This window comes from Epinephelus lanceolatus, chromosome 22 (genome assembly GCF_041903045.1).
Source record: "Epinephelus lanceolatus isolate andai-2023 chromosome 22, ASM4190304v1, whole genome shotgun sequence".
Classification (NCBI taxonomy): Eukaryota; Metazoa; Chordata; class Actinopteri; order Perciformes; family Serranidae; genus Epinephelus; species Epinephelus lanceolatus.
This window is the reverse complement of record NC_135755.1, coordinates 10,350,775-10,376,389: the sequence shown is the minus strand read 5'-3', so window position 1 is coordinate 10,376,389 and position 25,615 is coordinate 10,350,775. Positions and strand designations below refer to the sequence as shown.

General features: G+C 42.3%; 2 protein-coding genes across 4 annotated transcripts; one reads left to right on the top strand and one right to left on the bottom strand.

The window, feature by feature from the left end:
* Nucleotides 1–1,437: 1,437 nt before the first annotated feature.
* trip6 (thyroid hormone receptor interactor 6) lies at nucleotides 1,438–16,719 on the top strand. 3 transcript variants are annotated; one of them, XM_033651806.2, is made up of 11 exons: nucleotides 1,438–1,519; nucleotides 2,007–2,041; nucleotides 6,152–6,368; nucleotides 7,558–7,661; nucleotides 7,789–7,902; nucleotides 7,986–8,576; nucleotides 10,015–10,111; nucleotides 10,219–10,388; nucleotides 10,824–11,002; nucleotides 11,112–11,232; nucleotides 12,483–16,719. In XM_033651806.2, exons 3-11 carry the CDS (start codon nucleotides 6,161–6,163, stop codon nucleotides 12,612–12,614), a joined length of 1,716 nt encoding a protein of 571 aa, XP_033507697.1. In that variant the 5' UTR covers nucleotides 1,438–1,519; nucleotides 2,007–2,041; nucleotides 6,152–6,160; the 3' UTR covers nucleotides 12,615–16,719. The 3 variants fall into 3 exon arrangements, with proteins under 3 accessions (XP_033507697.1, XP_033507698.1, XP_033507696.1); XM_033651807.2 differs by having other exon boundaries at nucleotides 2,007–2,053; nucleotides 10,018–10,111; XM_033651805.2 differs by having other exon boundaries at nucleotides 2,007–2,053.
* An 83-nt stretch (nucleotides 16,720–16,802) lies between these two features.
* On the bottom strand, nucleotides 16,803–24,039 carry sst5 (somatostatin 5). Its single transcript, XM_033610443.2, has 3 exons — nucleotides 22,865–24,039; nucleotides 19,502–19,682; nucleotides 16,803–19,399 (listed from the first exon to the last, which is right to left on the bottom strand). Exons 1-3 carry the CDS (start codon nucleotides 22,996–22,998, stop codon nucleotides 19,196–19,198), a joined length of 519 nt encoding a protein of 172 aa, XP_033466334.2. The 5' UTR covers nucleotides 22,999–24,039; the 3' UTR covers nucleotides 16,803–19,195.
* Nucleotides 24,040–25,615: the final 1,576 nt, after the last annotated feature.

Here is a 25,615-nt window from a genome sequence, read left to right as displayed (position 1 = left end):
TATTTTGGACAGTCGTGCTTCTTGGGCGTCCACGAGAGACTCTGCCTCTTTGGAAGCTTCTGGTTTGAATGTATAGTAATATATATAAAAACCCAAATACCTGATAATTATAATAAAAACTGCTTCTGCAGTGATGCGGGCACTGCGCCAGTCCATCGTGGTGAAGAGGGAGCTGAGCCGGAAGGTGAAGCTTTCAATTTACTGGTCCGCCCACCTCCCAACACTCACCTATGGGCATGAACTCTGGGTAGTGACCGAAAGGATGAAATCATGGATACAAGCGGCGGAAATGAGTTTCCTCCGTCAGATGGCTTGGCTCAGCCTTAAGGCTCATTTATACTCCCTTTACGTACGAAAATTCATATGTCCGTTTCAAACGATGTTCCCGTCACTGCCCACATACGTCCATGCGCCCTTTACGTTGGCATGGATGTTAACCAATATATCCACCAGGGGGCAGCCCAGCGTCAAAAGTTTATGACAACAACAAACTCAAAAACAAACATGGCGACTGTGGAGGAGATATTGATAATGTACCTCTTGCATAAAAGACAAAAACAGAGACACTGGAGGACGGAGAATTCTTTTCTCTAGTACTGCCGATGAGAGAAATTGAATTGTTATTTCTTCTTCGTGTCTCACTAGAGCTACGTAGTGACAGCAACACTGCCCCCACGGTTCCCGGTGGTACTGCTCCGTTTGGCCCGTATCCATAAGCTTTATGGAAACGTGCAGAAATACGGACGAAATGAACACAGAGCACGGACAGAAGGCTCCATCTGTATCCGGATCCGTATTTAACATTGAGCATAAATGGGCCTTTAGCAATAGGGTGAGGAGCTTGGACATCCAGAGGGAACTCGGAGTAGAGCCGTTGCTCCTTTGTGTCAAAGTGGTCAGTTGAGGTGGTTCAGGCATCTGATCAGGATGCCTCCTGGGCGCTTCCTGCTGGAGGTGTCCCCGGCAAGTCCAACTGGTAGGAGGCCCCGGGGCACGCCTTGGGGTCCCCCAGGAGGAGCTGGAAAGTGTTGCTGGGGAGAGGGACGTCTGGGGTGCTTTGCAGATGAAAATGGATGGATGATATAAAAATGTATTCTGATAAATGACATTATATAATAAAAATGTTTATTTTGTATACAAATGAAACTATGATTTTTTTTTTTGTACAAATCTGATCTTGCTTCCAAACTTGTAGCATACATATATTTACATATAAAGCTTTCCTTGACATATGTACTTCAGCCTAAAAACCTGTGTCGTTTCTCGCAGGTTTTTTTGTTTAGAAATTTGCCCATCGTTTATGATTCTGGGATTTTTCTATCTGTTTTTCCATCACAGCTTGCAATAAGGTCGATCTTTGTACTTTTATTTTTAAAAAATTCATGTGACAGACCCCCCACCTCTATACACACACACACACAAACACACACGGTCTAACAGCAGCAGTTACGTCACACATCGGGAATGCAGCAGTGAGGATCTTGCTGCTGCTGCTAAAGGCCTCAGGATCCGCTACAAAGTAGGTTAACGACGCTAAATGTAAAAGAAAGTGGTGTCGCGGTAACTTTCACTGAGCTGTGAGCATTCAAACCGAAGCTTAGGTTGTGTTTGTGAGGCTGGTTTCAGGCGGTAGTTGTCGGTTATTTCATTGTTTCCTCTTCGGTTGTGTTGAAGTTAGCCTGGAGGCAAGGCACGAGCTCTGCTCGAGTTCAAAACAGGCTAGCAAACAAGTAAACAAGCCTGTTATTAAAGTTAATTATCGCTAATTATCCTCCATTGTGGCTTGTTATATTACTTAAGTCGTATGTTTTACACTCATGTGACGCACAAAGGACAGATTTGGACGAGCAGCTCAGCCGTTAGTCTCTTTATTCATTTGTAGGAGACGTTAATGTCGCTCAGCGGGACTAACGGTGCCGTTAAAAGCAAGAAAAATGTCGCTAATGTGTTTTTAATGCGACGTGTCTGATGTGTTTGACCAATTTTATTTTGTCCCTGCTTTGTAGATGAGACTGAAGGGAAGAGGAGAGCCACTGTAAAGGTACTGTAAGAGGTAGGAACCGCTAACGCTGATTACACATCATGTTTGCGGATATAGTTGTTATCCTATTTCCTTATTGAGTTAAGTGATGTTGTCTTCCTGTTATTTGTGCCGTGTAACTAGCATGTTTGGCTACATTAAAGCTCCATTGTGTCAGAAAATGTTAAGCTAGCAGGGCATTTGCCTTCAAAATAAAACCGTGTAATTTCAGTTATTGCTGTAGAATAACAAAATAACGCTGTTTAACCGAATGTAGCAGCAAAATATGATAACACGAGTTAAACTGAATCAGCTAGCAGTTATTTTAGCCGCACTGCCTTTATTTTTAAGTAGTTTTCCGTGATTCTGGAACGCCAAACTATTATTTTGAAATGTAAAACCACCGGATGTTGCTTGTACCCATTCCCGCTAGCTTCACTCTTGTCATCAACTTTGACATTTCACGAGCTGCTACGCCTCCTGTGCGTCCAGCAAGAGGTCCAGCTGACATGAAAGATGGACACAAATGCTTTTAAATCACATATAAACTCACAATTGGCTTTAACACACACACACACACACAGAGTGATAAAACCCGTTGAGATTAATTTCCTGGCGCAGCCGTCCTCGGATTTGAGTGTGTGTGCTCATCCGGATTCAGAGGCTTAAATCAGGTCGGTTGTGGAGGTTTGTGGTCACTTTTTCCTCCACGTGGTCTCAGTGTGAGTCCGTGCTGATGCTGCATGGTTTAATGGTGACTGTAACAACCTTGTGGGTAGAAGGAATACAAAAAATAAGAGTCAAAAACAAACCACAAGGCTTAGATGCTGTTTATTTCTGTGTGTCCACATCATCTTCTCATCCATCACTGTAATCCTCTTAGCAACAAGGATTTGTGACGGCCACACGACCCGCATACAATCAGTCTGAGTGGGCTGTTAATTTCTCCCCTCTGACAATACCCATTTGTTTTGGCTTGTCCTTGCGCTTGCAGTCCATTTAGGCGTTGTGTCAGTCACACAGTGTCTTTCCAAAAAAGGATATGACATGACATGCACACTTGCTTCCTTCGTGCATGGATTCAACCATCATCTTTTAATAATTTAATGCTCTATAAGATGGAAAATATAGTTACCAAAGTCACTCAGTCCAAACCCAAATAGTGTTAAACATATAAAATACAGACAATGTGTGCAGTTCTTTGTATTGTTAGACTGTTTGTTTGCTTGTTTTCCCATAAAAAGTGTTCAAAGTCATGCATTCATCGTCATTAAAGTGACTAATCTGCTCTTACTCATTTGGAGAGCAACAAAAAGTACCACCATGGAAGCAAAGCAATGTACTGCTGTAGACAGGGGCAGCAGGGAAACGCATTTCAGCCACCTAGAAAAACAAGTATCGGTCTAAGTACACACTACATTTAGAATATTGTCACCGCTTTACCTTGCTGTCAAACAGCGATTTCTCATGGGGAACTGAAGCTGCCTTATCGCTCTCTTCAAATCCAGACTCCATTAAGAAAAACAGTGATTTAACATTGATGAACACCGGAGCTGCTGGTCTACCGCTGCCTCAGTTAGTGAGTTTGTTGGTGTTATTGTGTGACTTTGGTGTTTAATGTGGTGAGGTCTGATTAACCAGAGTTGCATAATAACACAAATAAGCTACTTGATCAAAGCGACAGCACACCGGTAGCTCCTGTGTACAGAGAGCTTAAATTACTCTTTTTCTAAATGGAGTCTGGTGCTCAAGAGAGCAGTATAATCTTTTGTAGGTGGGACTTTTTTCAAGTGGTTAAAATATGTTTTGCTGCTGCCCCTGTCCACAGCAGTACACTGCTCAGCTTCTGTGGCAGTACTCCTGCCTGCTTCTCCAAACTGGGGTGCGCGAGGTGCCATCTACTGTAGGCAGGTCATCGATAATACAACCCCACTTTCAAAGATCCCAACTATGCCTTTAAGCATCTTGTTTTCCCTGTTAGGTAATCTGTGATGCTTTCTATAAAGTTCTGTTAAGTGTATCAAAGTAATTCGGGGATAGTTCAGATTTTTTTTTTTGGTTGTATGATGTACTAATCCATAGTCAGTGTATTACATACAGTAGGTGTCATTTGGCACGCCCCCAGTTTGGAGAAGTGGACTGGAGACTCCTGCGGACGGGGGCAACAACAAAACATTTTAGCCACCTAAAAAAGTCAATATCAGTTTAAGTGTACATGATGATACAGCCCGTTTGATGAGGAACTGAAGCTTTTATATCACTCTCTTAGGTCTAGTCCACACGGACCCTTGTACTTCTGAAACCATGTATTATTCTATGTGATTTGGCTGTTTGGCCACACGCAACCACACTTTTGGACCCCCGAAACCGCGTTTTCTTTGAAACTGGAGTCTTCCGGTGAAGTTTTTGGAAGACTCCAGTGCCAGCGGTTGCGTGTGGATAGGATAACCACAGTATTTTATTACCTGTCTCCAATGTTTGACGTCAGAGCGACGGTAAATAGCTAGTGAAATGGCAGACCAAACAAACATGCTGGTGCTAACTTTATTTGTGAGCGAGCTATCTGCTCTCTTTGGATGGCATATCCAGCTGCTCGACCTAACGACCAACGAAGGAGGCTGCTCCTGTTGCTAGCTACCCTAGCTACACTACCACGAAAGCAGTGATGGGCCTGCCAATGGAGGTTCTCGATCCGGCCGGGTCAGACCTCACACTGGTGGGAAAGTTTCGAGAACCAGTCTGAGGTCCGACCCGGCCGGATCCAGAACCTCCGTTGGCAGGCCTGTTGCTGCTTTCGTGGTAGTGTTGTTGGGGTAGCTAGCAACAGGAGCAGCCTCCTTTGTGGATCAGGTTGTTTTTATTTTCCGCACTTCCCTATTCCGGTATTGACTCTGACTTCTGATTAGTTAAAATGGCCTTTCCGTTAGAAGCTACATTGCCACCTACTGCTTTGGCATGTGTATTACATCACTTGGTAGCAGGTTTTGCGGTGGACAAATTTTTTTTGGAAACCGGAGCCCGAAAAACTTCAGTTTCAGAAGTACACACGTCCGTGTGGACTAGGCCTTAGAGCCACCAGTCTCCATTGATAAAACCAGTAATTTTACCTCACTGAACACAGGAGCTGCTGGTCCTCTGCCGCCTCCATCAGTTAGTTTGTGTCTGTTATTGTGTGACTTTGGTGTTTCCAAATTATCCCTGTTAAACACCAGAGTCACACAATAATATAAACAAAACCAGCTGATTAAATATTATAAATATAGCGTACACTTCAACTGATATTCATTTTTTTAGGTGGCTAAAATATGTTTTGTTGCTGCCCTTGTCCACAGCAGTACATTACCTAGCTTGGTGAGCCTGGTTTTCCAAACTATCTACTGTATGTAATATACTTTCCATGGATAAGTACCCCATACAAATGCACTTCAAAAAATCGGAACAGTCCCTTTAATGAAGGCCGTCAGGTGCAAGTCAGCACTTTGTCGCCTCAGCTGTGAGCGGCGGTGTTGTTATTTATCCTGCAGAGAATACATAATATATTGTTATGAGCCAGGTGTTCACGTGTATACAGACACATATCATTACACAACATTTCCTGCCCTGTTTTTGTCCCCGCATCGTTTGGAAATAAATGATACCAGTGTGTAAACACCCAGAGACAATAACCATTGTGGGGGGAAAACAGTTTTGCACCTGTTTGTGTTTCTTGTGTACGAGTTTGTGCACTGGAGAGCTTTTTGCATCGAGTGTTTGTCTGGCGCACGCTTTAGGGCAATGTGTGCGCGACTGTGCTGGAAATCCCCCAGCCTTACAGAATGGCCGCTCTCTTCCTGCTCCTCAACTAGAAGCCTATTGTTCGGTCTGTGTGTCCCCGCGTTGCCATAGGAAACAAAGTGTGAAGCATCCCTTAGTTTCCATTGGTTACATATGGCATAAACACACACAGCAGCCACAGCTGTGCTCATGAAAATCAAGGAGGAACGCTGAAAATCATGCATACCCACTGTTGGGCAAAGCTGTATTGTGTGGCACTGATTTGCATTCAGGGCGCCAAAATAAATCATAGCACTAAAAAATTAATCGATAAAACAACATGACACAAACGTTGTCTTTTTCCTTCTTTGATCTCAGAAGCCTGCCATGTCCGGTCCCACCTGGCTTCCACCGAGGACTCTGGATAGCCCTGAGCGAGCTGTCCCTCAGATGTCTCACTCTGCTGGGTCAGCGATCTACAGAGCCCCCAACAAGAAGGGGGCGTCCGACTTCCGGCCAAAATATGGCCCCTATGACCAGAACGGAGGAGGAGGAGGAGGGATGGCCAACAGGTACATGGCTACAGGACCCACAGGTAAGAAGACCTACTGGAGTCAGGGATGGCGGACTTGTGCACTTGTAGATAAAATATAGGCCTATATTAATGAAGGTTTATTAGTACGGTTTTGTATTTCTCTGTAATGTAGCACAGTGTTAACAATGTTACTGATACTATTCTTTCTCACACCTTCAACTCAAACCACCAAAATATATAATTTAATAATTAAATTAATATCGTAAACATGCAGGCGACTAGTCAACTAATGGTCCTAAATGACGACTGTTGGTCAACTAGGAAAATTTGGGGGGCAGTCCTAGTATTTAAGTGTTCTCATGATTTGTCCCCTTATTTTTAAGCTCTCGGTATATCCAACCTACATATAGATCATAACCCTTAAGTGAAGCTTTCTTAGATAGTAATGGCTGGAGGCATTTTGTTTTTGGGTCGTCCATCCGTCCCATTCTTGTAAAGGTGATACTTCAAGAACGCCTTGAGGGATTTCCTCAAATTTGGCACAAACGTCCATTTTGATTCAAGAATGAACTGATCGGCTGAATCCAAACGTCCACCCTCTGGACTTGCAAACTGAGGTCTTGCGGTCTTAAGTCGTACGTACTGTAACCTGAGACGTAAATTAGGGCTCTGACTGCGACGAGACTGCTGAAGTCCCAAGCATACTCGCTTGAAGTCTGTGGAAAGTCCGCTTTAGGCCTGTTGTGGACAGGAATTGTGGATTTGGACAGCCCTAAGCGCTCTCAGACTTACTGGAAACACGCCTGCAAAGTGTGAGAGTCTGTAATTGTGGACATTTGAGTTCAACTATTGAACTAGATGTTGGTGAAAGGTAAAAGGTCAACGTTACTGTGACCTCATGAACATGTTTTTGGCCATAACTCAAGGATTCATGTGCTAATTTTGACAAAATTTGACACAAATGTTTCATTGGATTTGATAGGAAAGTGATGTAATTTTATATCCAAAAGGTCTAAGGTCTTACTCAACGTCATATCTCAGGAACAGAAGGGGAGACATTTGGTCAGAGACTGAGTTGGTAACACTAATTTTGGGTGTTCATCTTAAAACTGTGGTGACTGTACAGATCCTCTGTGCTGCCGGGGGAAGAAGCATCGTCTACTGTCATGGCTGCTCATGAGTCTGGACAGGCATGGATGTAAACTGTGAGGCGGTAACTCTAGTTTGATATCTGTTCTCTTGCCTAAAGGTGGACCCATTCATCACTCGTCGAGCGATCATTACTACTCCCCTCCCCCTGGTCCCAAAGAAGAACGCAACTGGAGCCCTCACATGGACAGCTACGAGCTGATGGTTGGTGCTACTTACTGGAGCTTTACTGATAGAAAATAAAAAGCATCTTGAGCTGTTGTGATGTTTTGTTTAAATACTCAGTCCTCATGTTTGTGTTAACATGCTCCTCATGCTGCTGTGTTGTCAGCATCGTGGTCCTGAAAAGCCAGCGAGCTATCACTCCAAAATCGATGCTGAGATTGACTCCCTCACCAGCATGCTTGCTGACTTGGACAGCCACCCACAGGACTCCAGCACACAAGTAGGACCATACACTTTACTGAAATTAAATGTTTTCTTGAGAAATTGCATGTGCAGTTTTGCTAATTTTCGCACTCCCCGCAGCTGTACGACAACGTGCCTTATAACAAGTACCTCTCAGGGGATCACTACAAACCTGCGCACCAGAGCGCACCCCCTCCTCAGGGTCGGCCATCCATGGGCTACCCCCCTCATCCCCAGAGCCAATACCACCCAGCGCCGCCCTACCCCAACGAGCACCAGTCATCTCAGTACTCCACCTCCCACCAGCAGGACTACTACTCCACTTCAACACCTAAGCCCTACCCTCAGCCCGTCCCGGCCTCCTACACCACTGCCTCAACTCCCACCGGGCCCAGGTTCAGCGTCCAGGTCAAGACGGCGCAGCCTGTCACCTACTCTCAGACGGGGAGGCAGGCTGAGCAGGCGTACACACCACCCCCTCCTCGCCAGCACGTTTCACGCCCCCCTCCCCAGAGTCAGACAAGTCAACAGGGCTGGTACCCTCCACATCCCAACTCACAAGCTCAGGAGATGCACTCTGAGGCGGTGTACAAAGGGAGCAGCTCAGGACCTGGAGGAAGAGTCAACCAGGTTCCACTGTCCAAGAGAGGGATGGAAAATAATCAGACGGGGTCAGGAGCTGCACAGAGTCCTGCTTACCAGTCCAGCAAGGTATGGACGCATATCTACATCTCTAAGTTTGAAAATTAAAGGAATACTTCACCTCACAAATTACTGTTTGTATATCAGTTACTCAACCCGTGTTAAAGCTGAATGCGTGAGGGAAACTGTCGGTGAACGAAGAATCCAAAAACATAAAAATTTTGAAGAGTTAAAGTCAGAGGAGTCTGTGTTTAAAGGCAAAAAAACAAAGCCAGCACGCCTTATTGCACGATCCAAATCTACATCGTCTTAAGTTACATAGTGACTTCAAAGACTCTTAATGTTTTTTGTGGCATATTCTTTGGTGGGATGATTTTATTAACAATGTTCGCCTCCCTGTGTGTCAATGTTCCACCACAACAAGTTCCAGGGTGTCTAAAAAGTCTGGAAATGCCTTAAATTAACAGTGCTGAATATATTAGACTTGTCGGACTTGACTGTTTGGTTCAGTTCAATCAAACTCAAGTTCGTTTGCCCCCTAAGTGTGGTTCGTTTGGGCAGGTGTGAACACAGCAACCGGACTGAGACCTTCTTGAAGAGGTGGTCTCGGTCTAGTTACAAACGAACTCTGGTGCGGTTCGTTTGTGGTGAGAACGTGTTCCGACCTGGATCTGAACCAACTGCAGTCACATGACACATTGTTTGGGTTAAACATGAGCATGTTACAGTCCTGGAGGATTATTAATGTGCACCTCCTCCTGAACTGCCTTAATATGCACATTCAGCACATCCAATGCATCAAAACATTGTTTTCTAGTTGGAGCCGTGCCTCGTTTTCAAACTGTATGGTTTGACTAAAATGAACAATGACAGCAATATAGTCCACGATGAGCAGCGCTAAAATCAACCTGCGTAGTTGTCCTTCCATTGTGACATTAGAAAGTGTCATATTTATCTTGCAAGTGTACTCTTCTTCAACGTTTGCTTTACTTCCTGGATTTTTCTGACAAATCAAGAGCAGCTTTCTCGCACAAGGCATTTGATCTGGTCCGCTTGTAAATGCTGCCGTGAGAACACGAACCAACAACTCTAGGTCTGAAAGCACCCTTCATTATACTGCATGACTTTGTGAAGGGATGTTTTGATATAGTTTTGCTGTTGTTAAATGTGGACCCCTATGAGTTGAATTCATCAAGAATTTTCTGCATTTCGTTTGCCGTGGAGACATGTGAGAAAAACAATCCTTTCCTCATGAATTTAACGTAATGTCGGGTGAGCAATCAATATACAAATGGTCATTTGGAGGGTGAAGTATTCCTTTAAATGTGAAGGAAACGCACATACACAAATATACAGTTGTAATGGCTGGTTATCGATTGACATGTTTAGACACTAGAGCCTGTACGAACCTAAACCTGATACATTTTTTGAAAACTTGATGGTTGATCTCTGGTCTCTTTTGGTTTTCCTGTTACATATGTGATTCATGTATCATGTCTTCTTCCAGCAGAGCATAGCAACAAGCAGGCCCGAGGAAGAGCTGGAACGACTAACCAAGAAGTTGGTATATGATATGAACCACCCCCCCGCTGAGGACTATTTTGGTACAGTCGCTACTCATCACATTAACGACTTATGACACCGCAAAAATGTGCATTCTGGTATTTGAAACAAAAAAGAAAACTCAAATAGACAATACTCTGACTTTCAGGCCGCTGTGCCCGGTGTGGTGACAACGTGGTCGGCGATGGCAGCGGCTGCATCGCCATGGAGCAGGTGTTCCATGTGGAGTGTTTCACGTGTATCACCTGCCACGCCCGTCTCCGGGGGCAACCGTTCTACGCCCTCGACAAGAAGAGTTACTGTGAGAGTTGTTACATTGTAAGTGAAGGCAAAGGTCACATTTTTGGCCCCTACGGTGGCCCGTTACTGGTTTTACTCCAATATGTGTCAACCTTTTATCCACTTAAAGCATCCTCAAAGGGATCAGAGTGTTTGAGGTACAGTTGTGTGAGATACTTATCCATAGTCAGTGTATTACCTTCAGTAGATGTCAGTCAGCACGCCTCCAGTTTGGAGAAGCAGACAGGTGTACTGACACAGAGGCTAAGCAATGTACTGCTGTGGACAGCGGGAGCAGCAAAACAGATAATATCGGTTCAGTGTACGCTATATTTAGAATATTTTCACCACTTTACCTTGCCTTTCCGATGGGATTTATATGTCTGTATTTCCTGGTTGATCCTATGTTCTGTTGCAGTGCTGCTCTGTCACTCATCCTCTGATCCACACACCTGTCTCTGCTCTTCTTGTCAGAGTACATTAGAGCGCTGTTCAAAGTGCTCCAAGCCCATCCTGGACCGTATCCTGCGGGCCATGGGAAAGGCGTACCACCCTCGCTGTTTCACGTGTGTGGTTTGCAACTGCTGCTTGGACGGGGTCCCCTTCACCGTGGACGCAACCTCTCAGATACACTGCATAGATGACTTCCATAGGTACGACGGCGTTCCGGCACTGTGACGCTGTGCTTGGTTTTCTGTTTGAACTAGAAGTGACAGACATGCTCACAAACTGTAAATGTTGATGTTTGTTTTCCCCCGACAGGAAGTATGCTCCTCGTTGCTCAGTTTGCGGAGAGCCCATCATGCCTGAACAGGGCCAGGAGGAGACGGTGAGGATCGTAGCTCTGGACCGCAGCTTTCATGTTAACTGTTACGTCTGCGAGGTGAGTCAACTGGGCAAGATTTTATAGCACAGAGTACCAGAAACATCACGACCAGCTCTAAACATTGTATTTGATAGGTTTGAGAGAGGTTTTCATTGAAGAATGAAAGATTGGCATTTCTTGCTCTCGTCGCATTTGAATCCTTGTGGCCTTGTTTTTCACTGCAATATAAACGTCCTGCACCTGTTTGGAAACGGCACAATCACTGCTAGAAGAAGGGAGAAATCAAAAATGTCTTTGGTGCAGGATAACGCAGTTAAAATGCCATAAATCATAACAAAAAGTAAAAACAAATTAAATTTCTTTCATTTGTTGTACAAAAATTTGAAAAAATTGAATCTATATACGGAACAATTTTCCAGGTGCCCACAAGTGTTATCATTATCGGAAAAAAATGGCGGCTCAGCCTCTCTTGCCTCTTCTTGCTGCTTTGTGTAAACCCAAAGCGTCCTGGAACAGTGTGGTGCTTCAAAGCAAATTTGACACAGTGGCTAAACCATAGAATTACATCTTCTGGGTCCGTCACGTGATGCCACGGGGCCCAAAAAAGACTTTCCTGTGACGGGATTTCCCACACATTTGTTTATTTGTGGCGGCCTGCCACGATTAAAACGTCTACAGCCACATTTTGATTTTCTATTTCTCGAGCTGGACCGTTCATTAGGAGTGCTGTTGGAATATTTATACCAGTTATTAGCACTCTTGCAGCGCAGAGTGTACTCTGGGCACAGCCGGAGCAGCAGAACGTCAAGTGAAACTTAACCCTTCATTGCGCTGGATCGAAAAGTTTGCTCTCACTCACAAACTGCTCTCATCCATCGATCTGATCTGATCAGATCCACCCTGTGATTCAAAGCTCCACACTGCTGATGATGAAAAGAGGAAGGGTTTCGTCTGTGCTGCGTTCACTGACCTGTGGAAACCTCTGAATTTAGACAGGGGGCACAGACTGATACAAAGGGAGACTTGCGTTGTGAAAGAGATAGCTGCCCAGTCTGAACAGTGTACATAGACTATCGGAAGTCACAGGAGTCACATCTTCATTATTGCATCTTTGACTTTTACACAATTGTACTAAAAGTTAATAAGACTTATTTATGCACCAGGTGCAAGAATCCTAAACCTGCCTATGAAATGTAGGAGTTGTTGTTTAGAGAGTGCCCCAGATTTGCTGGATATGTTGCATGTGACATGTGTTCATGGGTTGAGTCCGTGGCAGTGTGTTGATTTGAACTGACTGTGTTCATCAGGAATGTGGCCTCCTGCTGTCCTCTGAAGGGGAGGGTCGAGGCTGTTACCCGCTGGACGGCCACATCTTATGTAAGAGCTGCAGCGCTCGCCGCATCCAGGACCTCTCGGCCAAAATCTCCACTGACTGCTAACAAACCTCCAGCGTCCGCTCCACCCTTTCAGCCCTCTTCGTCTCATGACAGCCAACATTACACATGATTGATGGCGCAGACAGGAAATGCCTGCTCAGAGGTGCTTTTCTTTTTCTTGGTTGCTCTGACTTTGAGTTGACATAACTATTGCAACAGTTCCCTCTGGTGGTATCCAGGTATAAGTTCATTTGCAGAGATGGGACGTGGGGTCCTGATGGAGCAACCACATCACTAGCTTCCTTTCATTCAGATTTCCTGCTCCATTTTCTTTCTTTGTTTTGGTACACAGCTCCCCCATTTGTCACCTTTAGTTCCTTGTTAGTATGACAGTGGCCTGACCTGCAGGCAGCTTGGGCTCCACTCACCACGTATCGGTACGGCTCAACTATTAGCTCACACATTATCATCACTGTCAAAGACAATTAAAGGAATACTTCACCCCCCAAATGATCATCTTTACATCAGTTTTTCGTCCTGTGTTACGCTGGATTCTTGAAGAAAGCTAACAAAAATTTATGAGACTGAGAAAAGCTATATCATAAAATCTGTTCACAAACTCTCACACAACTCGTGCAGAATAATCCAAGTTTCAGTTATCCAGTTGTACGCTCAATGCTTCCCAAACAGACAGCCCTTTTTAACAGGAGAGAGATAAGTAAAACTTATCTATGCTCTCTTCAAAGCCAGACTCCACTGACAAAAACAGTAATTTTACAGTTTCCTCCGAGCAGTACGGTTCAGTTGGGTACGCTTTTGCTCCATTCCCACTGTGAAAAGTTGTGGATGGTATCAATGGAACCGTTCCTTACTGTCCCCATGTTCGGTCCCCCCTCTGTTGGGGTACCTAGCACACAGATCTGGTACTAAAAGGTGGAGCTGTGAACACTGCAGTCTGATTGGTCAGTAGAGGACGGTCACTCTGCTCAGGGCTGAGTTGTGGCTGGTTTTGAGGCTCATGTAACCACTATTCATACTGTGGAGAGTTTTATTAGTAAACTGTAACTATAAAATGAAAGGATGTTTTGCTGCCTCTCACAGCAGCTGGAGTCTATGAAAAATAATTCACTGGGCCGACTGCTGGCGACTTTTAAGGTGGAACGTTAACTTGTGATGTTACTCAATGCATGAGTTTTTGGATTCTTTGTTCACCATGTAGGTATGTGAGAAAAATGAAGTTTCTATACAAATCCAACTCAACACAGGGTGACAAATTGATCTACACATGGTCATTTTGGGGCTGAACAAGTATGGAAGGATGTCATAGATTTAGACTCTGCAGAGAAGCAGCCTAAATATTAATTAGACTTGTCTAAACCCGTCTAAACGATGGGACCTGTACATTTGTAAAACACTAAACGTCAAAGTGCAGAACTGCCTCAGAACAAGCATATTAAAAGCACATAATGCAACAACTGTGACTGTACATACCAGGCTGGTTTGGTCTGACAACGAAACTGTTGCCAACTGTTTGGGAAAGCATGTAGCCTTTAGTGCAGTGAACCTTTGCAGAGACATAGCCTCATAGCAGGAGAAATGTAGACCACAGGAATGTGTAGTTACACCCCAGACGTTATTTTATTTTCCTTTTAGTCTTCATTAAATGCTAGTATAATATTTGCTAGAACAAATCTCTCCTACATGTCAAACACATCACAGTATCATGTTGTTTAGTTATTAAATCAAAGCTCATAACAGGATTGCTGCCATTTTTTTTTAAATCATCCAGAATAACATTTTTGAATGTCTGTACGAAACACAATCTTGCTTTTGTTTGTTTAACGTGTCGTTGGTTGATACTTGACTGTTAAATTGAAGATGATGGTGCAATGAAGTCAAAGGAAAACAGGGTGTTGGTCACTGACGTGGCTTGAAAACATTCTGGTGTGAAGTTTGAGCCTCATGTGAAGAGTTTGTACGTTAACATACATTTAGAGGAAAGAATGAAATTAGAATTAGACTCAATTTAAATACAAATACTTGGAACTCATTTTGATGTATTTTTCCCTTGTGATGTTGGAACACAACTCTTCACTTGCGGATTTGGTTTTAGTTCATTCTTGCACTCACGTGGGCCGAGTTAACGCTTTGGAGTTACAGTATTGTTATGATTGTGTTTAACCTCTGTCTTTCCGTCCTGATTTTTGTATTTGTGTAACTTTAAAGGGCTAGAAATTTGAAAGCCTTATCTCAAGGATGTCATTCAGTTTCATAATAATCCTCTTTTGAAACTGCGATTGTCTGTGAATTCTGCTTTTTTTTTTCGTTCGGATCATGCGATAACGGTTCAGAGTTGCATATTTCATCTCTTGTTAATTTATCTCATGACAAATATGATGTATATACTGCGGTCTTTGGAAGACTATTGGGGTCAGGCATAAGAGGAAAATTGAGAGGGCGGAGATTCTTTTAAAATTTTGCATTCTAGAATAAAGTTGAAATGTTGAGAATAATGTTGAGAAATAATGTCAAATATTAAGTCTTTGTGCCAGGCATAAGGGAATAAAAATCAGGAAGAAGATTCAGGAGTTTCAAAAAAAAAAAAAATAATAAAAATGTCAAGAATAATAATGTTGAAAATAATGTAGAACTTTCAGTACAGGCATAAGTCGGGCAAAAAGCCACCACTTGTCTGTCAAAGTCAGGCATAAGAATATTTATATAACGGAAGAAAGATTTTTTTTTTTGCATTTTAATACTAAAGTCAAAATGTTAAGAATTATAGTCGAAGTATTGTGAGTAAACCTGGAATATCAGTTCGAGAATAAAGTCAAAGCGTTGAAAATAAAGTTTAAATGTCTAGAGTAAAATATCAATTCTAGAATAAAGCTTAAATGACGAGAATAAAGTCGAATGGTCTAGAAAAAAGTTGGAAAATCGTTTTTAGGGTAAAGTCGAAATAAGAAAATAAAAATAATTTAAAAAAAGTTGAAATATCAATTCGAGAATAAAATCAAAGTGTTGAGAATTAAGTTTAAATGATGAGAATAAAATCAAAATGTCTTGAATAAAGTTTAAATGACGAGAATAAAGTCTAAATGTCAAGAGTAAAGTCTGAACGACGAGAATAAAATGTCGAAATGTTGCGAATAAAATCTAAATGGAGAATTAAGTCTAAATGTCAAGAATATAGTCTAAATGTCGCGAATAAAATCTAAATGTGGAGAATAAAGTCTAAATGTCAAGAATAAAGTCTAAATGACGAAAATAAAGTCTAAACGACGAGAATAAAATGTCGAAATGTTGCGAATAAAATCTAAATGTGGAGAATTAAGTCTAAATGTCAAGAATATAGTCTAAATGTCGCGAATAAAATCTAAATGTGGAGAATAAAGTCTAAATGTCAAGAATAAAGTCTTAACATTGAGAATAAATTCTAAACGTCAAGAGTGAAGTCTAAATGACGAGAATAAAGTTTAAATGTTGAGAATAAAGTTTAAATGTTGACAATTAAGTTTAAACGTTGAGAATAAAGTCTAAACGCAGAGAACAAACTCTCAAGACTAAAGTCAAACTCTTGAGAATAAATCAAACTACCAGTGCATAAGGCTGCCTTTACAAAATGCCCGGTGTAGAAACCAGACACCTTCAAGAATTGGTTGCATTTGTGCAAACTGAAACAGCTGGTAATGGACAAATGGACGTTATTTAATGTTACACCTGCGTGCACTACAGAGAGAAAATGTTCTGTCATCTTCTTCCTCTCACGCCTGGCCCTGATACTCCTCTGTAGTATTCATCTGCTTCTTATCACCAACATTATCATTTCATTCATGCTCAGATGTGTCATTTTAAAATCCTCACCCATGCCAACTCGTGTGTCATACTCCTCCAATCACATGGTTTTTGTTACTGAGTCGTGCGTCGATCATCCTCACTGTGTGTGTTCAGTTTGAAATGCTGTGAACTGGAGCTTGTAGATGAGAGCCCGTGGTACTGCAGCAGACCTCTGTCCGCTGATGAACTCACACTGAGACGAAGAAGAAGAAGGAGGCCATTTTGTACCGAGGTAGCTACATTAACAGGAGAGCATGTGAACAACTTGGGTGGATTTTTGCCTAATACAGGTTGTAGTAACACAATTGATTATTAAAATGTCAACAAGTCAGTCGGTTTGTGCGTCGTTTTTTAACACAGTCAATGTCACTGTAGCTACACAGGTCCAATGAACTAACAGCCACACATCAGATGACTTTGGAAGGTTTATTTTGTCTCTCTCTTTCTCTCTTTTCAGCAGACATCTTGAAAACTTTGCTCAGCACAACAGAAATGTGATGAAATCCAATAAGACGTATAATTTCATCCATGTAAAGGCACGCCAACAAACATTATGCACAAAATAAACAAATTAAAGAAGACAAACAAACATCTTACTGAAACATTTCTCTCAAATGTTCAAAACTTAAAGGGGTACGCACGCTGTTCTGCAACGTTCTGAAAACCTGCCAGTTCACACCAATGCAACTAGATGAGATGGTGTATCATCACTATGCAACAACTCTCTGTACTTCCATTCTGATTTGCAGCTTTTCAGACTTATTTTGTGGCTGAATTTAATTTGTCGCTTTGTAAAACATGAATGAGGATAGTGATAGTGAGATACTGGCTACAGTTGCATCTGTAGTAGTGATGAAACAGTGAAAAACAGAAACAAAACAAGCAGCAGACCGGCCAGTTCACACCGCTGCAACTTTTCTCTGTAATGTTCTAAAGCAGTTTGGTTTCGTGTCGTCTCGATTCTTTCGTAGGAACCAGAGAATATCCTTCAGCTTGTGCTTGAGTGTCCACATGTCCGCACATTCTGAGTGCTAGCGTCATTTTTTCCCCAATGTGGTGAGAACATACGCTGTTGGGTGCTGGACAAAAGGCTGCTCAGGCGTCTTTAATAAAAGTGTCAAATGCTTGTAGTCAAAAATCTGTGAACTTTTCAGAAAGGCGTTGATGTCGTGGTTCCCGTGCTGTATGATGCGTCAGTCAAAAACTATCACAACAGTTAACCCTCTGTTAGTGTAGCATTATGTTAGCGACATAGCTAATGTTAATGTCAAGATAGTGACATAGAAACAAAACCAATGTGCAGCGCATCATGAAGCGAAGTGTGTTTTGGCATTTGGAAAAATGCCATGTGGACATAAGGGCTGCAACGATTGGTCAACTAATCGATGGCTAATCGACTATTAAAATAATCGGTGACTATTTTAGTAGTTGACTAATCGGTTTGAGTCATTTTTCATAGAAAAGTACTGTAAAAGTACCCCAAAATACTCTCAATGCAGCTTGTTACATTCAGATATTGGCAGCTTTACACACTCTCCCATGACGGTGAACTAAATCCTTTTGGTGTGAGTACGAAACAAGACATTAGATGACATCATTTTAGGGTTTGGGAGAGACAGACCGACATTCTTCAACATTTTAACACATTTTTCGATAAAATGATTAGTCGACTAATCGAAGAAATAATCGACAGATTAGTTGACAATGAAAATAATCGGTAGTTGCAGCCCTAGTGGACATATGCCCTGAAATTTGAAAATAACCCTGATGATGTCATTTTGGCTTGCGTTAAAATCTGTGGTATGAACCTGGTCGAAATGTGGCGCTTTGGCAATGACTGGCAGCGTCAGACACTGACGAAAAAAGCTGTCCTTCAATGTCAGCATGTTGCACGGTCAGTCGTTGTTAGCCTATAGTTTAACGGCACGGGACAAGAACGAAAGTTAAGGCGCCGAAAGTTCGTGTAGGGCGGCGGGGAGGCGTGGTTTATGGGTCCAACAAACACAGACTTTCAATTGGGAGAGCGATGTTCATGTCCTGCAAGATTATAAAGCCAAACCCTTTTTTCCTAAACCCAACCACGTGATAATTGTTGGAGAAAAAAAAACGCATTGTCGTACCGACGTGGTGCTTTTATTTTGAAAGAAACTATATGTAAACTTTAAATGTCCTGTGAAAACAGAAGTGTATTCTGAAAGAAGACAATGCATGTAACAGGCAGAACATGACACGGCGTCCCAGAACGTCAACAACCAACACACCCAGGGTACCTTGCACGTCATATGTGGATGTGGAAAGTCCATGACCAAACATCGATATATGACGAGATCGGAGTGAGAATGTGTTGAATCTAATTAGTAATTAATCCTTTTTCAACGTGTGAAAATTAAATCTGTATTTGTCGTTCTTACTAGTGAAAAGGGCTGATATCTGTGTAGCAGTTTTGACTAGTTGAAATGTAATTTCTACACATGAAAACACATATAATGATAATAAATAACCTCAAAATGGTTTTACAGATATCCTAAATTAACATTTAAATATGTCAAAATGTAATTTCCACTTGTGATAACTAAATTGCTGCTTGCAACAGGACAAAAAAAGCTGAATCAGGTTATTTTAGACACTGTGCATCCTTGCTAACCCCAAAATATACAACCTATCACAGCTGCCAAAACACCAGTATACGTGGCATCTTGCCGTAAATGATCCAGTTACAACAAAGCGAGCAAATGCAGATTCATTGATCCGTAAAAAGTACGTTTAAAAACAAAGGTGCTTCGGCTTGAGCAGCTTTGTTTCTTGCGTTAACACGAGGTGAACGTCTTCCAGAAGAAGTTGCGGCAGCCTGCCTTGCGCTCTCTTTGGGAGAGGGGGAGATGCCGCCGCATCACCTCCTCCCTGACTCCCACCTCCTCCTCCTCCTCTTCCCCCAGCCCGGGCGGCATCTCATCTCCTCTCGCTGCCACCAGCTCAGACACAAACTTCAGCAGGAGCAGGTTGGCGAGATCCTGAAGGAGGAAGGGAAAGAAAAAGGAAGTGCATATTTAAAGCTGTTCCCCGTGAAAGCTGTTGACTCCTGACTTCCAGCCATTTAAATCTTCGTCACTCACCTTGTCGCTGGAGAGGTCTGCTCTCAGGGTCAGCATGTCTCTGCGTGGAGCGCCGCTGACCTGCCCCAGCAGCACAGAGGACAACAAAGCCACGAGAAGGACCTGCGAGCGAAGCATCTCCACCTCAGACCGCGAGCAGAAGAACTCTGATACTCCCTGATGCTGCAGGCTGCTACAAACCCTAACCAGAGAGAGGATGAATCAGAAGGTTGATTGTGGCAGAGCTGAATGTCATCGCTGTTTGAGTAGGATGTGTTGAGCTGATAAATAGACGTCTTCATCTTCAAACCCTCCTCATCCTCAGGCCAACAAAAGGATGTGATTGGTGGCTGTGAGGGAACGAGGAGGTGTGTTGTGAGCACAAGTGTCAGTGGAGCGGATAAGGTCATCGAAACTGCTCCTGTAACACACACAACATAGCATCCAGTATCTGACTCTTGAGTTAACACGTCATTTTACTTTTGTCAGTCGTGATTAGCTGCAGCAGCTTTGTAGGCAGTTGGATATTGCATGTTATACAAAAATAGGGAAATGTAAAAAACATAAATGTTCAACTAAGAAAATAACAAACAGCCCAGTTGCATGTTTCTGCAAACCACACGTTGCATTTGCATATTTCATCTGTATCATATTAATGTTTCTAAAGTGACATAATGTAAAACATGACTGTGTGGCTGGGAGGTGGAGGGGATGATGGATGGCGTGACAACAAGGCGGGACACCTGCCAAACTACACACCACTGTTCAAGAACACCAAACAACAAAACTGGTTGTTTCTTAGGAAGTCGTTTTGTTGTTAACCCTGTCCCTGTTTCTCCAGCAGCTTTTTAGAAACTAAACATGGATGTATTTCACCGACTTGTGGCTGGTTTTCCAGTGTTTTTGTAGGCACCAAACGTGGCTGATTTTTAAGCAACTTGTTGCTCTTTTTCCAGCAGCTTTTTAGCCCCCAAGCTTGGGGGGCTCATAGCTCTTTTTCCACTGGTTTGTAGCAACCTGTAGCTCTTTTTCCAGCAGCTATTTAAGCACCAAACATGGCTGTTTTGGGGGACTCGTGAATGTTTTTTAGTGGCTTTTTAGGCACCAAACATGGGCGTTTTTTAGCAACCTGTTGCTCTTTTTCCAGCGGCTTTTGAGGCAGCAAACGTCTCTTTTTAGTGCCTGTTGCTGTTTTTTCACCAGCTTTTTAGCAACTGTACAATGATGTTTCTTTGCAACCCATGGTTGAGTTTCCAGTGGCTTTTAAGCCTCCAAACATGGTTGTTTTTGTGGACGTGTGACTGTTTTTAGCAGCTTTTTAGGCACCAAACATGGGTGTTTTTTAGCAACCAATTGTCTTTTTCCAGCAGCTTTTCGTTTTTTGGGGACTCATGGCTCTTTATCCAGCAGCTTTTCAGCTCCCAAATGTGGGTGGTTTTTAGCAACCTGTAGCTCTTTTCCCAGCAGCTTTTGAGGCAGCAAAATGTCTGTTTTTGGGGACTTGTGGCTTTTTTGCAACTAAATGTTGGTGTTTCTTTGCAACCCATGGTTGTGTCTCCAGCGGCTTTCAACTCTCCAAACATGGATGTTTTTGAGGACTTCTTCCTCTTTTTACAATAGATTATCAGCCCCCAAAAGTGGGTGGTTTTTAACAACATGTTGGTCTTTTTCCAACAGCTTTTCAGCCCCAAAAGTGGGTGCCTTTTGGCAACCCATCTATCCTTTTCCAGTGGCTTTCCAGGTAACACGTCTGTTTTTGGGGACTTGTGACTTTTTTTCCTGTGGCTTTTTAGTCTTGAACAGTAGGTGTTTTATTTTTTATTGCCTGTCGTTTTTCTAGCAGCTTTTAAGCAACTAAACGTTGGTATTTTTTTTAGCATCCCGTGGTTGTTTTTCCAGCAGCCTTTTCGGCACCAAACATGTTGTTTTTTAGCAACTTGTTGCTGTTTTTCCAGCAACTTTACAGCCCCCAACCAGGCTGTTTTTTGGGACTCATGAGTCTTTTTCCTGCAGATTTTCAGCTCCCGAATGTGGGTGGTTTTTAGCAACCTGTAGCTCTTTTCCCAGCAGCTTTTGAGGCAGCAAACATGTTTGTTTCTGGGGAATTGTGACTTTTTTTCCTGTGGCTTTTTAGCCCCGAAAAGTGGGTGCTTTTACGCAACCCGTTGCTGTTTTTCCTGAAGCTTTTTAGTCCTCAAACATGCATGTTTTTCAGCGACCAGTGGCCCTTTATCCATTGTTTTTTAACCCCTAAACATTTTTAGGGACCCATGAATCTTTTTTCAGCTGCTTTGTAGCTCCCAAACATGGATGTTTTTTAGAGACCTGTCGCTGTTCTTTTCAGTGGCTTTACAGCCCCCAGGTTTTTGGCAACCTGTGGCTGTTGCAGCAGTGTCTTTTCAGCCCTCAGATGCGTGTTTTCCTTTTGGCACCTGTCACTGTTTTTCCAGCCAGGATAGTGCCACAAATAGTGGTTGTTTTTTACGGAGACATTGCTGTGTTTCCTGCGAGGATTGTGCCACAAAAGCAGGTGGGTGCTTTTTGGGTCAAAACATGAGTTCTTCCTCACCATAACCAAGTGGTTTTGTGCCTTAACCACAGTGTTTTCAAAAGAAAAGGTTTTACAGTGTCTGCTACATACAGCAATGAACAAGTAAACACAATCACTAACATGCAAATGTAATGTATCCTGTGTTTGCAGAAACGTACAATGCCAACATTTTTTCTAGAGTTTGAGTTTTTAATGGAGCGTTGATCATCATAAAAAAGATTCATTATTTCTAAATTGCCATATGTTGAAGATGCAGTCAAAAATATAACCAAGTAATCCTTGAGAATTGAACTATAATCTAATTACAGGTCCGATATTATGTGGGTTTACTGTAGCTACTTACTTATTTTTGTAATCTGATTACATAATCCTGAATACATGTATTCCATTACAACCAGCCCTGTTCGTAGGTGTGTCAACGTGAGTCCTGCATGCTGCGCCGTGTTGTTAATGACACAATGTGACTCAAATGTTAATGAGGCTGCTTACCAGTCTCCGCCACCCTTCATGCCGTCACTTTGAGTCAGTGGAAGTAAACACATCTAAATGTCAGACTGCAAACAAAACACTTGATGTAACTGTTTTGGCATAAATGAAGACATAATTGCAGTGATTGGTGAAGAGGAAGGAACTGGCAGCATAAATACAACTCCAGCTTTTTGAATATTACACATTTAAAAGATAATTAATATTGTGTTAATTCTGCTTGGAGAACAAGTCAGTTAGCACGAATGCTTAAACACCATATAATGAACAAAGACTCATTTTCACATCCCATTCTTTAAATACATAGTGACCTTTTTCCCACCACAGGACTCTCTCTGATTACTCACACTTTAATCGTGACATGACTTGACGTTAAGGATGTCGTGACTGCAGGCCTCCAGCTGTGGAAGAGGAAGAGGAGTCCAACAGTGTGATGACCACACAAATCACAGCTCCACCACCTCCACGCCTGCTGCTGCATGATGAAGAATAGTGTCAGTGTGTCAGGGTTAATTAAACATCTTCAGCTGTGGCCGACACACAGCAACTCCTCCTGTTGATTTTCACATTCTTCATTATTCCACTACTTTATTCTGTATTTAAATCAGGCAAGTCAAACCTTTCCATGAGCACTATTCCCATCTGAAAAGACTGATTAGAATAACATCTTTGCAATACACTCCCAGTGCTGTGGAGTAACTAGTTACATATAAAGGAGTTACATAATTAAATTACAAAATAAATGTAATTGTGATCCGTTACTGTGAGAAAATATGTAATTAAATTATTGTTCCAAATCAAACTGTTGGTGATTAGAGAGGGATTACATCCACTAATAGATTACTGAATGGTCCAACCGGCACAGGCCCAGGGGGCCCCTTGGCCTTTCATTTGCAAAATGTCACTGAAATTAACATGTACTGACCAGGAAGAGACTCAAAAGAACTACAAAGAGACACAAAATAATTGTTAAGTGACAAAAATGACCCTCAAAAGGCACAAAATGACTACAAAGAGACAACAAACCACAAAAGAATATATACAAAATAACCCCAATAAGACACAAAATTACCTCAAAAGGACCCATATGATTCCAAAAAGAAATAAAACAACTATAGAGACCAAAACCACCAAAAAATACACAAAATGACCTCAATGTGATGCAAAATTACCTCAAAAGGACCCAAACAACTACAAAAAGACACAGAACAACCACAAGCAGACACAAAATGACTACACAGAGACACAAACCACTATGAAAAGACACAAAATGTTCTCAAAGAGACACAGAAGTACCCCAAAAGGCAAACATTACCCCCAAAAGACCCCAAAGACCTAAAAAAGACATTAAATGACCTCAAAATGTAACAAAATGCCCTCGAAAAGACACAAATGTACCCCAAAGAGACGCAAAATTACCTCAAAAAGACACAAAAGACCTAACAAAGACACAAAATATTCTCAGAGACACAGAAGTACCCCAAAAAGCACATTACCCCCAAAAAGACCCCAACGACCTAAAAAAGACACTAAATTACCTCAAAAAGACACAAAATGTTCTCGAAGATACACAAATGTACCCAAAATTACCCCCAAAAGACCCCAAAGACCTAAAAAAGACATTAAATTACCTCAAAATGTAACAAAATGCCCTCGAAGAGACACAAATGTACCCCAAAGAGACACAAAATTGCCTCAAAAAGACACAGACCTAAAAAAAGACACAAAAGACCTAAAAAAGACTCTAAATTACCCCAAGAAGACACAAAAGACCAAACAAATACACAAAATGTTCTCAAAGAGACACAGAAGTACCCCAAAAGGCACATTACCCCCAAAAAGACCCCAACGACCTAAAAAAGACACTAAATTACCTCAAAATGTAACAAAATGCCTTCGAAGAGACACAAATGTACCCCAAAGAGACACAAAATTGCCTCAAAAAGACACAAAAGACCTAAAAAAAGACACAAAAGACCTAAAAAAGACTCTAAATTACCCCAAGAAGACACAAAAGACCAAACAAAGACACAAAATGTTCTCAAAGAGACACAAAAGTACCCCAAAAGGCACAACATTACCCCAAAAAGACCCCAACGACCTAAAAAAGACGCTAAATGACCTCAAAATGTAACAAAATGCCCTCGAAGAGACACAAATGCACCCAGAAGAGACACAAATGTACCCAGAAGAGACACAAAATTACCTCAAAAAGACACAAAAGACCTAACAAAGACACAAAATGTTCTGGAAGAGACACAAAGGTTACCCAAAAAAAGGACAAAGACAAAAGACCTAAAGACCTTGTCTGTGACAAAGTCTGTAACCCTGTGTTAAGGTTTGGATCAATCAGATTTTCCAGGAGTACACGTGTCTTCACTGAGTTAAAAGCTGAACTCAGATCCACAAATAAAACATCTTATGTGTCCTTCAGGACGCATGAGATGTTCAGGTGACTGTCCAAAACATGATCCATGGCGTTACACAGAATGATTGATTTTAAGGCAGTTCTAGTTCAGGGACCCTGATACCAATCAGTCCTAACAGGCCTTACTGAGACATTACTGAGCCATTGTTCCTACAACAGGGTGGTCAGTCCTTTCAGGTGTAATGTTACACTCAGGTTAAGTCTAGTTCCAAAAGTTTTTCTTAAACACTTGTTGTTTTCTTTTGACTGTAACCTTGTTGAAGTCTTATCTAAATGTGAGGCTGATAAAGAGGGCCGTCTCAGTCTCAGTTGCTGTTGCAGGCTTTGGTCACAAGGTGGCAGCATTGAGTCATTGCAATCAAAGGCATTATCGTGTTTAGACAGCTCTCTGTAGAGGATTGTGCACCCCGCTGTGTGCTGCCCACCTGTGGTGCTCCTATAGGAAGAGCTTGTAGGAAGAAACTTGTATAGTATAATGCAGTATTGTGTATTTCTCGTGTGTCTCAACCTCCCATCAGCAGAGTGATCACACTAACATTGACAACACTTTCAGTCTGCAGTTCATCTCATGTCCACTGGGTGTCCTCACCTTGCAAGCCCACAGAAAGGCGTGTCTGTGACAACCAATCACATCTGCTAAAGGAAAGCATCACTACATCACCTAGCAACA

Coding starts and splice junctions, on each gene's coding strand:
- trip6 (XM_033651806.2), top strand. CDS start 6,161: ATGTCCGGTCCCACCTGGCTTCCACCGAGGACTCTGGATAGCCCTGAG. Junction 7,662..7,788: donor TGGACAGCTACGAGCTGATG/GTTGGTGCTACT, acceptor CTGTGTTGTCAG/CATCGTGGTCCTGAAAAGCC. Junction 11,233..12,482: donor TTAACTGTTACGTCTGCGAG/GTGAGTCAACTG, acceptor TGTGTTCATCAG/GAATGTGGCCTCCTGCTGTC.
- sst5 (XM_033610443.2), bottom strand. CDS start 22,998: ATGCAGCAGCAGGCGTGGAGGTGGTGGAGCTGTGATTTGTGTGGTCAT. Junction 19,683..22,864: donor AGTCATGTCACGATTAAAGT/GTGAGTAATCAG, acceptor CTCTCTGGTTAG/GGTTTGTAGCAGCCTGCAGC. Junction 19,400..19,501: donor CAGACCTCTCCAGCGACAAG/GTGAGTGACGAA, acceptor TTCCTCCTTCAG/GATCTCGCCAACCTGCTCCT.